General features: G+C 42.7%; 1 protein-coding gene across 5 annotated transcripts in view; it reads right to left on the bottom strand.

Moving 5' to 3' along the window:
- Positions 1–2,617: 2,617 nt before the first annotated feature.
- CTNNA2 (catenin alpha 2) overlaps positions 2,618–18,020 on the bottom strand; it is a 542,805-nt gene continuing 527,402 nt past the window's right edge. For all 5 annotated transcript variants that reach the window (XM_083756416.1, XM_083756414.1, XM_083756415.1 and 2 more), the window contains one exon: positions 2,618–3,855. In XM_083756416.1, the coding sequence (XP_083612542.1) occupies positions 3,568–3,855 (288 nt within the window). In that variant the 3' untranslated portion in view covers positions 2,618–3,567. The remainder of the gene's footprint in view (positions 3,856–18,020) is intronic.

Here is an 18,020-nt window from a genome sequence, read left to right on the forward strand (position 1 = left end):
CAGCTGGGGAACCAAGTCTGGCGATCACTGCCCTATACCCTGCTTTAAAAGGTCAAATGAATTTGTGGAGAGCTGGCCATTAACCATGCCAAATGCATATCAGAGGCAGTTATAACTCTGTGTTCCAGTTCCCAAGTGGTGAGGTAGAAATTATCGCTGAGGCCAGCGTCACTACTTAAGAGCATGACCTGACTACAAAACTTGTAAGGACCAATTTAGGAGGAGCTCAAAGCTGAATGCTAGAATGAAAAGTAACTCTTGATAAGGTACAAGGAGGGATCTGCACATTTTGCAGAAAAATTGGTTGAATAAGTGTTTCCAAGGACTGTGGTTAGAAGAAGAGATGGTGAGATGCAGAAGGTGGTTGACTAGAGGATGGAAAAACTAAGATGATATATAATCCCTGTATGCGCTATATATAGAATCCCTTTTGGACTCTGGCTGGTAGTGCATTACTGAATAAAGTCTGCCTAACTGGCAATTTGATGTGAGCTTCCACACACAAAAGTAATTTTGCTCCAAAGTGGCATACAAAAAGGGGAACTGCTTTTGTATTCATGCCCCTGCTTGGGTGCTTCTCAGAAGCATCTTACAAGTCTCTGTCAGAAACAAGATGCTGGGCTGCAGGGTTCTTCAAACGTTTTGATGAAAATGGAGGTTGCTGCCCCCCAATGAAGCCATGCTAATTGTGTGCCACTTGGAGGAAGGTTCTTCACATTTGGGAAATATTTTTGGGGGTATTAGGGGGTACGTACTGGGTTGCATGAATGCTAATATGCCCCTTACCTTTGTGACTGGCAAAATGCTTAAAAATGCGAGGAGTGGGTCCAGACTAAATTAGCTGACTGTAGTTCCCACTGAAATCAGTCGGACATAAGTCATGATTAATTTGCCTCATTCATTTCAATGGGACCTAAACTCAACTCACTTTAGTCTAGATCCTACCCACTGTGTCACCATACATGTAATATGTAGGGAGCCCAATGTTGATCCACCATTAGTTTTGAGGTCTACTTTAGACATCAACTTCAGTAGGTGCAGAAGTCACCCAGGCATCAAATCTAACTATTTGGACTGTGTGACTCTCTAAGGTTGAAGTAATTCAGCTTTAGTCTTTGTCTGAAGTTTTCCTCCCATTTATTTTTAAATTTCTGTCCCCCATTCTCTGCCACAGTGGCACTCAAAGTGATGAACAGCATAAGAAACAACCAAATGAATCACAATCATGAAAGCAATTTGGAAAACAATTGCCGCAACATTAAAACATATCCAAGGAAACATCCAAAAATATCAGCAGAGAAGGAAAACCCAATCCAAATGTGCTTAGCCAGCACAAGGCACCATTTGGGTGTCTATGTACCAACTGTAGTTTGTAATAGAGGCAGACCCAGAATCCTATTGTGGACCTGCTGAAGTTATCACATCTGATAATGAATTTTGTCACTGGGACATGTATTTGTGATGGGTGTCTATTTCTTTCCTACAGAAACTCAGTGATAATTTAAGGCATACACTGAAATTGAATATTAGGCATGTCAGCTGTCAAGGAGACAGAGTTTGTCATAAGCAGTGAAAGATGTTCTTGGGGCACTGTCAGACCTGACTGAGCATCAATAGCATTTTGATCCTTACTTTTTGGTTATTTGCATTGTAGGTGCAATATAGATGGAGACAATTTAGAGTGATCTACATTTAAGAACGGAATAGGATCAAAGGCCCATCTAGTTCAGCATCCTATTCTCACAGTGGTTAAGTGGTTATCTATGGGCTGCCCATAGGGAAGACCTGAGTGTAATTGGTCCTCAGAGGCACACTGCCTCCTTCAAAAGCATACTGATATGCAATGATGCATTGATACCCCACATGTCCACCAACAAGCTCAGAACGTCTTATGTAGGGTTCCTACATCATCTCCCATCTAGGTAGTTAGACTCATTTAGATTCAGCTGCAGAATTTTGTTGTGTTTCTTCAACCTACATAGTAAGCCAGTGTGGTGTAGTGGTTAAGAGCGGTAGACTCGTAATCTGGTAAACCGGGTTCGCGTCTCCGCTCCTCCACATGCAGCTGCTGGGTGATCTTGGGCTAGTCACACTTCTTTGAAGTCTCTCAGCCCCACTCACCTTACCGAGTGTTTGTTGTGGGGGAGGAAGGGAAAGGAGGTTGTTAGCCGCTTTGAGACTCCTTTGGGTAGTGATAAAACAGGCTACCAAATTCAAACTCTTCCTCTTCTTCTAAGGAACCCCAGATTCCACCATCCCTTAACATAGTGATCTTAGAAATTGATTCCTTAGCCTTGAAATGTACAAATGCCAACTTCTGTGACTCCTAGTTCTGCATGGGCATTGCACAAGCACATTTGCACAGAACTGAGATCTTGTTCACTGTATTGGCACAGATTTTCACACTCAGATGGGCGAGCCAAGGGTTAGGCAAGAGCGTAAGGAGAAGGAGAGGGAGCAATTTCCTTCTTGTCTTCCAAGACTCCAACTGACATGTCAATATAAAATAATTTGACAGCCCAGCTGCCAAATTTAAGTGCAATATCAGAGAACGGGGTTGGTATGAGAGGATATTTTAAACAACAGAAAAGTTGAACATTATGAGCCGTACTTCAAATTCCAAGGTTAAATAAGTTTATTGAGAGTTAGCGGTTACGACGGTATATCAGATACCTTGTAATCCAAAGCTACACCTACACATTTGCCTCTAAATTCTCACATGTGTCAGTTTCCATGTCTCTACACATTCCATCACCGGTTCTTCTATTTCTAATAATAATAATATTAATAATAATAATATAATTATAATAATACAAAAGGCAATGTCAACCACCAAGTTGTGCTTCATACTCCACCAGAAATGAAGAATCCAGTTGGCAAAAAGAAAACAATTAAAAAAGAGAAAAACTTTGTTCAAGTCATCATCGTTGAAACAGAATCATCATTAACACTACTAGAAACAAAAAAGGAAAGAAAATGCGAGTTAAAGGAATTGTTATTTTTTTTTAATCATCTTGGTTAAAAATCCACATATCATAATGAAGATGACTCAAAGTTAAAATTGTCTCATTACCCGGGCCACACATCCAAGCATATTGGCTAGTTACATGATTACACTGTAACAAAAGCAATACAGGTTTTATGGTCTACCATTTCCAGGAATCCCACCTATAAATATACCTGCCAACCTAATGTTTCTTGCATGCATTAAGGATTTGCTTTCCACCCTTCAGAGTTGACTGTCTCCCATTCCCCCACCACGGTTCTTACAATACAATTTTTTGGGGAGGGGAGCCGATTAACATTATCATTATTTTATGCTCTTGGGGGAAATACAAAGGTCAGCATGACGGACCTCCATTTAACATAAGAATTGCCATGTGTCTTTTGGAAAGGGAAACTGCGGACTGTTTAATGACTTTAATAGAGTCTTGGGCTGCATGCACATTGAAACTGCTTCATTATTCTTTTCTCCCCCATGCCAGATGAATACAAGTCGGCAGGTACGCATACAAAAAGAAACAAGGAAGGAAATAGAAAACCCCTCGAAGGTTGAAGCCTAGTGAATTAGAAGGAATCCATCGCTTTAAATTCACTTAGAGCCTGTACCGGAGAAATGTGTTTCTTCTGAGAACCTCTCCTCACTCTCGTCTGATATTCCTCCGGCTTTTCTCTCTTGACTAGAGGTTTCTTTTCCGGCGCCTTCATCTTCCAAGACACGACAGGCGAGTTGACGGCGGCCGTGCCGTAGACCTTCTGATATTTGGTCGAAGCCACGTAAGAAGCTTTCACAGTAAGGACCACGGCATTCATCAGGTTTTTAGCTGCTTGGATGAGGGAGGTGGCACTGTCGAGCTAGGGAAAAGGAGAGGAAGCAACAGGAGGGTTATTGCCAGACTGGGTTGGAGGAACGTAATGCTCACTGAGCGGAGATGGTTGTCTTGCTGAAGAGGGTATTGTGCATAAACAACCTCTGTGTAAAAGACATACAGACTGATATATGCCATTATGTCATTCATACACATGGAGCTGCCTTCGCACAGCGTGAATAATGGATGTTTCCCAACGTTTTTATGCACCATTGCCAATGGATTGATGATTTCATTATACATTAGTGATTTTCAATGCAGAGCAAGAGAGTGGAAGTTCTCCCAGGTTAATTGGATCAGTAAAGAAGAGTTTTGCATGTGCCCACCAAAAACCTGATCTCGCTTGCTCTAAAGCAAAAAGGAAACCACGCGCCGATGCAATGCCCAGACTGTTATTAACCTGGAATATTAAAACGCTGTTCCTGACTCACAACATTTATGGCTAAAAAGTGTAATATTAGAACAGTCAGACACAATTCTGGCAAATGCACGTAACAACATTTCTCAGAAGATGGCCCACTAGTGAGATGTGTCTGTCTCCCTCATTATGGACTTTCAGCAGGAATTTAAAAACATTCTTGTCTACTCAAACGTTTGATGGTTGAAATCACTGGCTTAAAGGATGTGGTTGTGATTTGTCCCATGATTTGTAGTCATCGTTCCGAGAGGTTTTAATTGTGACCTGTTACAATTAGGCATCAACTCCTGCGTGATGAGGTTCTTTTGCCCCCCCCCAAAAAAAAAGTTTGAAGGGGCTGCCCCCCCAGTTGATGGAAATTTTATTTTACTAAATTTATTAGTCACTCTTTTTGGGGGTGGGGGCAATTCAAAACAATTTACAAAATGACTTATTGACATCCCCCTGCACATATTTGCATTAAACCCAGAAAATATCCCACCCAGTTGAGATTATGAGGATTACATTTATATACCACTGAATTGCCAAGAAAGCTTCTAAGTTGTGAAAACCAGTTGTGAAAAAATATAATCACACATAATTAAAATACGCAGTATGCAATTTATAAAAAAAAATAAACACCCACATTAAAAATATGCAGTAAAGCACTTGCAGCAGTTAAAACAGCAATTGAAACAGGAGGTTCAAGTCACAACATAACTGTGCACACTTATGCAGGATGCAAACTTAGCAAATATGCACATGGAAGGTCTTGAGGTACCTCTGACCAAACTAGAGGTGGCAATACCAATTAGCTCTGCTTCCCCATATTTTTAGATTCTTGACTTTGCCACACGATCGTCAGTTCTGTTCACAGACCAAATAATTTGCTGCTCCCTCCTGCACATCACGAGGGTGAGCAGAACTGCCAAAGGCCCCATGCACTGAATACAGTATCATTTTACTCTGAACGGTCATGGCCTCTTCCCCCAAAGACTCTTGGGCATTGTACTTATGTTAAGGCTGCTGAGAGCAGTGGAGAGGCCCCTATTTCCCCCACAAAGCTACAATTCCTAGAGTTCCCTGGGAAGACAAATTGTTTAACCACTCTGAAAACCTGTAGCTGTGGGATCTCCAAACAAGTCTCAGCATTCTTAACAAACAGGGAAGCAAGAGGCATCCCCAGAGTTGAAGGACACATCTTAGGCAGCAGTGCTGTAGTGTGTGTGGGGGGGGGGGGTACAACAGGGGTGCTTGCTAGGGGTGCAAAATTTCAACACCCGGTGCTGCCTCAATACAGCTGCACACTTTTGTTGCTGGGCTCTATTGAAAACAGCCTCTTCAGGAAGTGACCTCACCAGACAATGGAACAACTCTTCTTTTCCAATCTCTGCAGCTGCGATCTCCTGGGTGACACAGATGCCGTTAGTCTGTTGAATGCACATGTGTACTCTGTTATTTCCCTCCCTCCTACCCCATCCCCTCCATGTCACCTCAGGCACTGGCAACACACGATACACCACAGCCAGGCAGTCACAAAACTTCAGGGAGTGTGTAAAGTTGGGTTGGCTCAAGGCATGGCTCAATGCCTGGGCAGAGTCCTGAGGGCCATTTACATATGTCTGGAGGGTTTCATTTGGCCCCTGGACCTTGGGTTCCCATATTCCTGCTGTAAAGTCCTGCTGCCAAGCTATAAAAACATTTTTTTTAGTCCATATAGTTCCAGAGTTCCTCACAGCTATATAGATATATTGAGGGGGGCAGAGAAAGAGAGAAAAACTAACCTACCTACAGTACCAACAATTATGAGGACTTTAAATTAATTGGTTAAAATGATTCATCGTCATGCATCCCTCAGATTGGTAATTAATTTTTAATCTCCAGATTCAAGAACATTTTCCCCCCTTCCCACACAAACAGACGCTTATTTTCCATCTTTCCCTTTCGGAAAGAAAAACAAGTTTTAAGATGGATAGTAACATTATAATGGCAACAACATGCCAACTCAACAGAGAGCCGTGATATATCGCCCGGTATAATGGTCTTGTACCATTCCGCGGCGTGATTTACGACACAACTTGCGTGTTTGTTGGCAAATAGCCGATCATACGCTATTAAATTAGGATATTTTAAATTACCACTGAGATCTGCCATCAAACATTGCAGGCTGTTGAATGGCTCATTCGCAACAAGCGCTGGGTGTCAGAGCAGAGAGAGAGCAGACGGGCAGCGAGACTTGTACCTTTAAACATTCTTCTGAGGCCTGGTACATTTGCTGAAGGCAACTGGCTTGACTTGACAGCCAAGCAAGGAGTAGTCCCAAAATGATGGTATATTAATTGAAAAAGAAAAAGAAAGAAACAGACATGATAGGAGGCCTTGAATGGGGCTTCAAGCTGGGCATGTGTCAAATTGGGAGCCCTCGCCCCATCCCTGAGTCTACCTAGCCCTCCTGGTAAAGAAAATTTCTCTTGGGGACGAGATAACAGGGGTCAAAGAGGTCTGATGCAGAAGAAACCCTCCAAGTGTGGGTCATGGAAAGCCTAGACTGAACAAAGGCAATATGCATATGCTAAGGATCTTCCATGGAGACATTTCGCCTTGAAATGGGAATCTGTATGAAGGTAAAAAAGGGTAAAGGACTTCTGGATGGTTACATCCAGTCAAACTTGATTACGGGATGTGGCGCTCATCTCACTTCAGGCCGAGGGAGCCGGCATTTGTCCGCAGATAGCTTTCTGAGTCATGTGGCCAGCACGACTAACATCCCATGTAGTATAGTAATTGATGCGTTTGGACAATGTGAGATAAGGACCCACATGGAATGCACAGGCTGTGATCCCACTTCACACAGCCTTGCTGGGTCAGGCTAATGGCATATTTGATCTCATGTCCTGTTTCCCACAATGCCCAATCAGATGCTTCTATGAAGACTACAAGCAGGCCGTTTCCTGATGTTGTTCCCCTATGACTGATATTCAGGTGCATGGTGCCTCTGACGATAACGATAATAATAATAATAATAATAATAATAATAATAATAATAATAATAATAATATTTTATTCCCCGCCCATCTGGCTGTGTTGCCCCAGCCACTCTGGGCAGCTTCCAACAAACTAAAACATCAAGCACAGTGAAACATTAAACATTTAAGACTTCCCTGAACAGGGCTGCCTTCAGATGTCTTCTAAAAGACAGATAGTTGTTTATTTCCTTGACATCTGATGGGAGGGCATTCCACAAGGCGGGAGCCGCTGCCAAGAAGGCCCTGTGCCTGGTTCCCTATAAACTCACTTCTCGCAGTGAGGGAACCACCAGAAGGCCCTCGGAGCTGGATCTCAGGGTCCGTGCTGGATGATGGGAGTAGAGACACTCCTTCAGGTATACAGAGCTGAGACCGTTTATGGCTTTAAAGGTCAGCGCCAACATTTGAATTGTGCTTGGAAACTTAATGGGAGCCAGTGCAGATCCTTTAGGGGTCCCGACAGGCACTCCCAGTCACTAGTTGCCTCATTCTGGAATAGTTGTAGATTTTGAGTCACCATCAAAGGTAGCCCCACATAGAGTGCATTGCAGTAGTCCAAGTGGGAGATAACCAGGGCATGCAGCACTGGCAAGACAGCGCATGGGCAGCTAGGGTCTCAGCTGGTGTACCAAATGGAGTTGGGCAGCCATCATTACGTTTTCTATCCTGCCTTTCCTTCATCATGGAACCAAAGGCAAAGTACATGTGGTTCCCAGGCAGTAACCTTACATCCAGCTGCCAAACAGACCCAGAAGTGCTTAGCTCCAGTAAGGGGTGGCCCCACAACTTGGAGCTAATAGCCCTTCACTTATCCCCTGCATGAAATGCTGGAGAGCTGCTACCAGTCAGTGTGAACAGTACTGATCTAGACTTGGGGAAACGCTTCCAATATGATTTTTAAAAAAGGTTCGGATGAGACTTGCAAAATTTCAGCAGGTTTTGTGCAACATTGCAATGCTGGTGTGGGGCCAACAAACCCGAAACTTCTGAATTAGCCCCAGTAGCACACCCCTTTTTGTTGTGCACGTGTATTGCTCTTCAGACCTTTTAAGGGATTTGATTTGATGCACTGCACTGACTACTGGGAGTGTGAACGTGACTGGAGCTTGCAGCAGAGGAAGAGGCCCTGCATTTACATGAGCGAGCATCGCAACTCCTGGGCAAGTGCGGGTGGGGGAAGCTGCAGACGGCAACAAGGAATAAAGAGTTTTGTTACATTGTTATGACAGCTATAATAGCAAAGAAACAATGGCTTGCATTTGAAAAGGAGATTATGTTATATGCAAACAGCTACCATCAGACCCGGGAAGGAACAGAGAGATCTTAGGTTGTATTCAACACGGTGTGAAGGTGAACGTTTATCAGCACAAAGGTTTCTCCTTGCACAATGGAATGAGCACCATATCTCCTCCATCTCCACACCCTAAATCTATTTTGGGTTCCCCTCTGCAGCCCTCAGAAGCAGATTTGTGGATGGCACACAGGTTACCCAGGGGTAAGAGAGATGGGAAAGGCTCTGGAGCTAGTACTAATCCTTGTGTTCATGGGGAAAGATAGCTGAACACCACTCCTACTCTCTCCTGATAATTCTAAGAAGTATTTTGGGTTCCTGTCTTTTCTAGATGCAGAAGCCATGGTGTGCTCCATAGTGCCCTGCATGGCACCCATTTTGTGATGGGCGCCCACAGAACCTTCTTGAAATTCCAAACATCCCCACTATCCTAAAGATGTTCTATACCAGAGCAAGGGAAATCTGGAAGGAGGCATAAAGTAGAATCAAAGCGTCCGTAGGCCACATAAGAGTTCCCTGCGACAATCAAACCTGCAGCCATGTCTAGGATTGGGAATCACAGCTTACAGCACATGAAATGCAGCTTTTTGAACAACCTAAAGTGCCTTATATAAGACAGGCTGGTATTTATTCTTCCCATGCTGCAGTTCAGGTACTCAGGCAGAGTTAACAATGGCTTACCTAAGGCCCCCTCCAGAATTCATTGTCAGAGGTGAAATTCAAACTGGGGGATTCATTTGCAGCCATCCATCTTTCTGGCTGAATTCACCCATGCTGTAGAATGAATTGATCCTGAAATAGTTGACTGAACTATGCCACCACCTGGCAGGGAGTATCTCATTTAAGTGCTCTACATTTAACCCCCACCCCCCAAAACCCCCCTGCAAGTATGAAAACTAGCCCATCAGGGTGATATTCAGCCTGTTCCTTACTGCGATTTTTAAAAATTCCTCCAAGTAGAAAAAATAACAACACAAAGATGTGCTACAGGCTTTTCTGGCACTTAAGGGTTCTACCAGTTAATTCTTATCTCATCTCAATGTATGTTTAAACCAAGTCTGAGTCATTAACAGTGTACTAGAAGAGAAACTTATATTGGTAAAATCAAATTACTAGAGCGTTTTGCAAGGAAGCATAATGAAATCACTCCTCTTGGTATGTAGCCATGACTCAAAGGCATGTTTTAAGTTTAGAAAGGGCGGGGAGGAAGAATCTATTTTCTCCATTCCTTCATTTTTCCACCTTATCCCATTTAAAGTAATTTACTTATCTGGACGTGATGCATTTTTAATTCATTACGGCAGATAGCTGGGTAGTACTGCTGGCCAATCCACTGATTAGTTGCACTCATTTGCATTTTTTCAATTATTAGTAAGAAAACCACTGGGACCCCCAAACAAAATTACTTGTATATTTAACAAATTCTGAATTTTAATGTGGCCTACAAATGCTATCTTTCTCCAGATAACATCCAACAGACATTGCAAAAGCTGTAGACAGCTGTGCACCAGAAATACTTGTGACTCTGAAAGCATAGATTGATGTCTTAAAACGGCTTGGCTGTCAGCTTCACTGTGCAAGGGAACTAAATAAATGACAAATATCAAAGACAATCCCAAAATATACAGGGTGTTCCTGAGCAAGCACATATCGTACGCACATTTGCATTCAAAAAGATACATTTCTTCAACAGAATGATTTAATTGCTTTAGCCAACGTAATTTTTAAACAATAAAATTAAAAAATGAAATTGCATCTCATTTTGCATGCATGAAACTCTCTTTTTAATATAAGTAGATATTTAATTTATGATAACTGGGGAGGGGGGAAACGAGGCACAAATGCAATCATAAAAGATAATTAAATATGCCTTAAAATTCCTGTTCAGTCCCGTGAATGATCTAACTGAAGAAAGAGTCCTTGAAGAAGTAATATATATTGTTCCACCTAAGTTTGCAATATATAATAATTGCTCCTAACAGCTAATTCTAATTATATTAATTTTAAATCAGACTGGTTGATACATAAATCTGCTCACTTAAAACAAGGCGGTGTGAACTACCCTAAATAATGGCATTAAAATATCCTTACTTTCCAAACTAGGCTGAAATGAAAGAATGCAGCCTTAGAGCTTGGGGAATATAGATTGGGGGTAGCTGCCATTGTGGTGGGGGAAGAACTTGAACTTGAATCAGATGTGACATCTCCTTTGGGAACTTACATTTTAAAAATCCCATTCCACCTCATCCTGGAAGATGGGAGCAGGTACCAGTAAAGTACAATGAATGTGTCCATCTGCTTGTCCCAAGCTGGTGTCTTCCAGATATTTTGTATTAAAACTCCCATCAGTGCCAGTTGTAGTGCAAGATTTCTGGAGTGTATCAGACTGGGAGAGGCTAATGGATATCATATAAAGAAATATACAGTGTACAAATAGGGCCTGCAACAAAGTGTTGCATGCCTCTTTCAAGGATATTCACTGCAGCATATAGCACCCACTTGAGTTTTAGAAGAGAATATTTTTATTTGCAGATGCACAGTGGCAGGCCCTGCTTTAAAGGGTGGCCAAGGTGACCAGGAACCAGGACCCAGTGTTGGAGAAAAGCAAATACATTTCCTTCCCTTGAGTTTGTTACTTGAAACCAAACAATGGCACTGTTTTATCTAATAATCTAGCCACCACTGGCTTCTAGCCTCTGTATCTAAATTAACTACCTCACTTAAAGCTGAGCCCTTTTGTTGGTTGTTCTCTTACAACTTGTTGAGATAGTATTTGTTATTTTCTCTCTCTCATCTTCATTTATCTTGTAAATAGTTCCTGCATGAATAAAACCTTTAAACTCCAGAAACTGTAAGTGACTATTCCAGTTTAATTCACCCAAGCTGCAAGGCTGCTAATGCCCAGGGGTCCCTCACTGGTTACAGTTGATCCCACTAGCAGCTTGTGGGGGAGGGTGCATTGGGTGTGCAGGCTTCTTCTGACTGATTTGCACCGCAGCAACAGGCACTAGCTCCCTTGTTTTCCTTCTGCTGCAGAGCAGTCTCCACCCTGATAGGGTTGCAGCCTGGCAGCCACCTCTCCTCTCACAGCAGATGTGTAAAAGCAGAGCAGGGGGAGAACTGCCTGCAGCTGAGCATATCAACCCCTTTCCTCCTCTCTCACTCTGAAACACAGGAATAAGGAGAGCCTGCCCCCTGCCCGCCTTTCTCTCTGGAGTCACACAAGCACATTGGAGGCAATGCTTAGCTGCCATTCTAGCCTTATTTCCTGCATTATATAGGCAATGTTTATGGATCCCTCTCAACAACAGATCTACAAGCTTTTGCATATCTTGCATAACTGGAGTGGCCCCTCAACACAACCCATTTGCTTTGATACTCTGGAATTCTCACAAAGCGCTCTCTCTCTCTCTCTCTCTCTCTCTCTCTCACACACACACACACACTTTCATATTATGGTAAATTTCAGATTCAGATCTTTATACATACTGGTTTAAAATTTTGACAATGGAAAGGACATAAATGTAAAAAGGAAGAAGTATATAATGCTACGATATGAAAGAAGTATTAAGGTAACCATGAGATGGGAGGGAGGGAGGTCAACAGGATATTTGAACAAACAATGTGAAAAATATGAATGCATTTTAATAGTACAAAATGGAAACATAATAAATAAATAGATGATAGATAGATAGATTCAGAATATATGCCACCAGATAGCTTTTGATGCCACCAGACTCAGAACAAGCTGGTTTGTAGCATCTGAACAGGGAGAAGGCATACTGTACTGTGGCAATCCCATCAGTCAAGAGGACTGGGCGATATCACAATATATCACTAGCCAATCATCACAATATACCGATATACAATATCATGATGTCGAGGTCCTGGCCTGCGGAGGGAGGGAGTAGACAGGAGGAGTGATCTCCTGGCTGAGCTGTCTGCCCTGGCGCACTCAGCTATCGCTCTGTCGTGTCCTTCCCAGCGAGGGAGGGAGTGGGCCGGAGCAGCAATAGCCCCTTGCACCAGTTCCCAGTGAACGCTCCGGCATGTCCTTCCCAGTGATTGCCCTTCCTGGTGGCTGTGCATGAATGCTCTGTTTTAAAGCTCCCTCTGCCGATATATTGCCATTCTGAAACCGCTATCGCATTCTGAACTTCAAATCGCTTCCAGGCGATTTATTGATATACCTCCCACCCCTATCAGTCACATGGCTCTCCATGAAGCTCAACCAGTTTTCATCAGCTGTCTGTGACACAGGTTGATGAGTCTTCCTGGGTGCTGCATTCTGCGGTTTTGTTACGCCAAAGGGCATAGAGATGGAATGTGCCACCATTCTGGGTTAAAAATAAAAAAATGGATACATGTGCATTAGAAGTAATCCATTTGTAGTAATCAGACTCCAGGTGTAACTGGCAACCTCATAATGTCACTAATACATAACTGGCCTATATCCCAGGTCGGCTTTTATTCCCTGAATATGCTGCAGAAAGAGCAAACACCCTAACACTTTGAGAGGAAATGTGCAATGTGAGCAAAGATGCAGCAATGCGGCCCAACTATTCCTATGGCAAGTATTCCTGCTATGACTGGCTGCCTCCCAGCCTGGTAGAAACACTTAAATCCTGCCTTTTCCTCCCTGCATCTGTCACAAACTCTGCAAAGCGAAAGGATCCTGACAATTGCTGGTCCCTTTGCTTTGTATTCAGTGGGAAGGATTCCAGAAGATGGCCAGTTGTCAAAAATAAAATAGTTCCTGCTTTTGAAAGCCAGCAAGAAAGCTGCAAGTGTGGAAGAAGGAAGGCAATATTATTTTAGACAGTGTTAACTACATGAGAGACATAACTTTGAAATTCCTTTCCCTAGCTTGTGACTCGTTTTCAGGGATCGAGGAAGTGAGCGACATTTTCTCTTTCTCAAAACAGCAAAAACTGCTCCCCTGTATTTCCATCTCATCTGATACAGAAATTCCACAAAAGGTAAAGGACCCCTGGATGGTTAAGTCCAGTCAAAGGCGACTATGAGGTTGTGACGCTCATCTTGCTTTTCCCACAGCTTTCTGGGTCATGTGGCCAGCATGACTAAATTGCTTCTAGCGCAATGGGACACTGTGACAAGTGCCAGAGCTCATGGAAGCACCTTTTACCTTCCCACCACCTATTTATCTACTTGCACTGGCGTGCTTTCGAACTGCTAGGTTGGCAGGAGCTGGGACAAAACAACAGGAGCTCACCCCATCATGCAGATTCGAACCGCCGAACTTCCGATCAGCAAGCCAAGAGTCTCCGTGGTCTAGACCACAGCACCACCCACTCCCCAAAATCTGCCACAAAAAATATTCCATAAAACCTGTGCCCAAAGCAAGGAGATACACATTTATCAGAGTGTATGCTTTACCATGGGGGGGGGGGGCTGCAGAAGTTGCATTTTAGAAGAGATGAAGGAATATGAAACCCATATGAAGCCTGATGACGTCTACAGACTAACAAAGGGAGAATGTAATGTGCACTTTTTAAATGTTGTTTTAGAGTGATTGATGACTGGCCAAAGCCTATGATGGAAATGTCAAGAGCAATGGGTTCAAGCCTCAGCAGAGGAAATTTGGAGCTGGTACAAGGAAATGCTTTTAAAGGGGATGTTTATAAGATGAGTTCCCTGAAAGTTTCATTATTGCACGTTATCCTCCTGACAAGAGACCACACGGCACAATGGCCAGATATTCCAAAGATCGAACATCTAGAGTCTCCTTCTTTCCAAGTAGAAGTAAGAGGAAAGGAAATGCTAAATCCATGTCTAATCATAGCCGCTGTGCATAATGCAATCTACTCAAGCTGAAGCATTGAAATGAAGGGTCCTGGAAAGGAGGAAGGATAAGGGATTCTGTGGTTACTTTCACTTTGTATGGAGATGTATGGATTTACTCACAGAATCATAGAATTGCAGAGTTGGGTGGGATCTCCAAACCCCTGCAATGCAGAAATCTCAACTGAAACATACATGGCAGGTAGGCATCCAACCTTTGCTTAAAAACCTCCAAGGAAGGTGAGTCCACCATCTCCCAAGGGAGTCTGTTCCACTGTCACAAACAGTTCTTACTGTCAGAATCTCCTTTCTTGTAACATGAAGTCGTTGGTTCAAGTCCTACCTTCCAGAGCAAGAGAAAACAAGCTTGCTCCGTCTTCCATGTGATATCCATTGAGATATTTGAAGATGGCTCTCATATCTTCTCTCAATCTTTGCTTTTCCAGGCTAAACATACCCAACTCCCTCAACTGTTCCTCTCAGGGCTTGGTTTCCAGACCCTTGTTCGCTTGGATTCCTCCTTCTGCACACACTTCAGCTTGTCAATGTCCTTCTTATATTGTGACGCCTAAAACTGGGCACAACAATGGGCACAGGACAACACCAATGGTGTCCCACATCACAGGATGTCCCACAGGATGATGAAGAACCCTCCGTGAGCACTTTTTTAAGCCTCTCTTGCAAGTCTGGGCTCATTCTGAGCTTTAGTCCCCTCACATTCACCCCACAACTGTTGGCTACTTGTATATACTTTTTTATATTTCTCCTTTCTTTCATTTCTTATATTTCTTAAATCTCAAATCATCTGTAAGCTTCTTATGGAACCACAGCAGTTTCATTTGATGCCTCCCACTTTTCTTTCTCGTTGGAATTGTCTGCATCTGTGCCTGCAATATTTCATCTTTAAGAAGCTCCCATCTATCTTAGACTCCTCTTTTAGTATTTTCGACCATGGGACCTGATCCAGCAGTTCCTTCAGCTTTTTGATGTTGGCCTTCTTAAAGCCCAAAGGGCATGTTTGACTACACTCAGTCTTCCCTTGCCTTTGTATCATGAAACCCAAGATCATTTCCTCCCAAGGTTCCCAGTACTTCCACTTTTTCCATTACTTCCTCCAATTGACATTCTTCTGTTATGAAAAGTGGCAGAAACACACAACAATGTATTCTAATGTAAGGCAACAGCTGCACTTCCCACTTTGACGTATCAAAATATGTTGCAATGTAACTTTTGCTTCTGAAAACCAAGATGCTTGGAGTAGGGATTAAGTAGTTAAAAGCACCTCTTTGGAACAGACTGTTCAGCTCAATGTATTTATAGTGCTTGTACTAATAGTGCTTGTACTATACATTAAACGAGATCAACAAAATAAGTAGACTGGGGATGAATTTCAACTACTGACTTTTTACCAAACATATTGAAGTCTAAGTGTGCATCCCACCCACTCCCCCACAAAAAAACCAGGTTGTTATCATTTGATCCGCTCAATGCCATCTGGTTCTATCATCGGGTTCCATAAGCTGTTGTACCCAAACTCTTTGCTCAGAGTGGTCCCCAATGGTATAAATATAGTCCAACAGAGCAAGCATTTGGTGGATTATTGTCAGATCTATGTGCACTCAGCACCTGCATTCCAAGGTCCTCCTGTTGGTGTTGAAAGCCCTATATGACTTAGGCAGCCTATATGAAAGACTGTCTCCATCCCCACTGACTTTGGGTGTCAAAATCTGCAGAAAGTACTCTCTTGGCAGTTCCACTAGCCGCAGGCATGTGAGGAATAGCAGCCCAGGAGAGGACTTTCCTTGTAGCAGCCCCTATGTTGTGGAATTCCCTACCCATAGAGTATCTGGCACCTTCATTGTATAGTCCCTGCCATATGTTTTACCCTGGCCTTTGACTGTTAACATATTTTATTTTGTGGGTGCGCAGCTCTTTTGTTGATTTTCTGTTCTGTTCCATTCTGGATGCTTTTACTTGATTTGTATGTGTAAAGGTTTTATCTGCTTTTATAATTTTATACTGTACTGTTGTAAACCTCCCTGGGACTTTATGGTGAAGGGCAGACGAGAAACCTCATAAACAAACAAACAAACAAAGAGTACAATTGCTTAAACACATACCCCAGGCTAGCTCACCCTTCGAAAGCTTCAGACTGCACTGGAATCCTAAATGTTTCTGAGAATACATCAGGTAGAAGCAAAACTGGAGAGAAGGGGCAACTACAGACTATCTCCAGCTGGGTGGCTAAACAGTGGCCAGTTCCTGTCATCGTTGACTAACTGGGACTAATGGGAGCTGCCATGCAGCAGCAACTGGAGAGTTAAAGTTAGCTACACCTGGTCTAATCCATCTTAAATAGGAGAAAGTGTAAGTAGCCCTACTTTGTAGGTTCTTATGAACCCCTGAGAACCCAGAGGTTCTTCCTTTTTGCTAACCAAACACTTGTGAATCTGCCACTTCCATAATCTATAATAATAATAATTTTATTATTTATACCCTGCCCATCTGGCTGGGTTTTAAAATTTGCCTTTCAGAAGGTCCAATGTAATGATCACACACACCCCCCCCCCCGAATACAATCCACTTTCTAGAAAAACTAATGATCAAATTAATGGCTATGGGTAATATCTGGTATCCATGGTCACCAATAGCCATCGGAAGCTCTCTGGAAGCAGTGTCGTCAATGACAGTTTTCTTGGCTTTTTGTACTGAGACAGCTCATTAGAGAAGTATAAGTGTCTGACCATTAGAGAGGGCAGAGAAGTTAGACTCGGTTCACATTTAAAGGCTGATCTATTTCATTTGCACTTTCAGAAACAACATGCAACAACATGCAAACTGAAACACACCCATCCTTTGAAATTTGCACTTCTCTGAATTTTGCAATGCCAAGCAGTGTGTACAAAAATGCACAAATATGGATAAAGTGTGTTGATGAAAATAACATACATCAGAGTGTGTATTATACTGTGATTACACTACATTATATTAATATATTATACTGGGGAAAATGAATTTGCAAAAATGTACCTGTTAGGGAAGACTATGCACCAAAGTATGTGTGTTAGGAGACATTTAGAGTAAAATGCTGATTTTAGTGGAGAACTGTACTTGGAACTGAAAAAGGGGTACTAAGCGAAACCAGAATTGAAAGATTTGACCATTCCTACTAAACATTGATCTTGAATATAAAAGTAGACTAAAAGGGTGATAACCTGGTTAGGACTGGTGCCTGCAGGATGGTACTCAAAGGATAGCAGTCCCATGTGACTCATTTCATTGCTTCTTCTAATTTTCTTAATCTTTCATCAGTCACGACAGTTAAAAGCCCATGAGAGTGGACTGACCTCCTTCTGCTTCGATACAAAGGATAGGCACAGCTGCTGTTTAGCACCTCCCCAGATAACCTAAGACTGGACCCCAAGCAGAGCTGGCAACGAAGAATTAAATAACCAAGAGGGGGGGGGGGACTTTACAGACCCTGCAGGCAGACATTCTCAAATGACACATCTCCTGGCTTTTCCACGCATGAGCTTTGACATCTTGACAGCTTTAATAGGTACCCAAGAGGCAGAACAAGAGTATAGGGAGGGAAGAGGAGAAGAGAGAGAAATCTCTTCTCCCTTCTCTTTATT

The sequence above is a fragment of the Podarcis gaigeae genome (genome assembly GCF_964106915.1).
Source record: "Podarcis gaigeae genome assembly, chromosome: 9".
NCBI lineage: Eukaryota > Metazoa > Chordata > Lepidosauria > Squamata > Lacertidae > Podarcis > Podarcis gaigeae.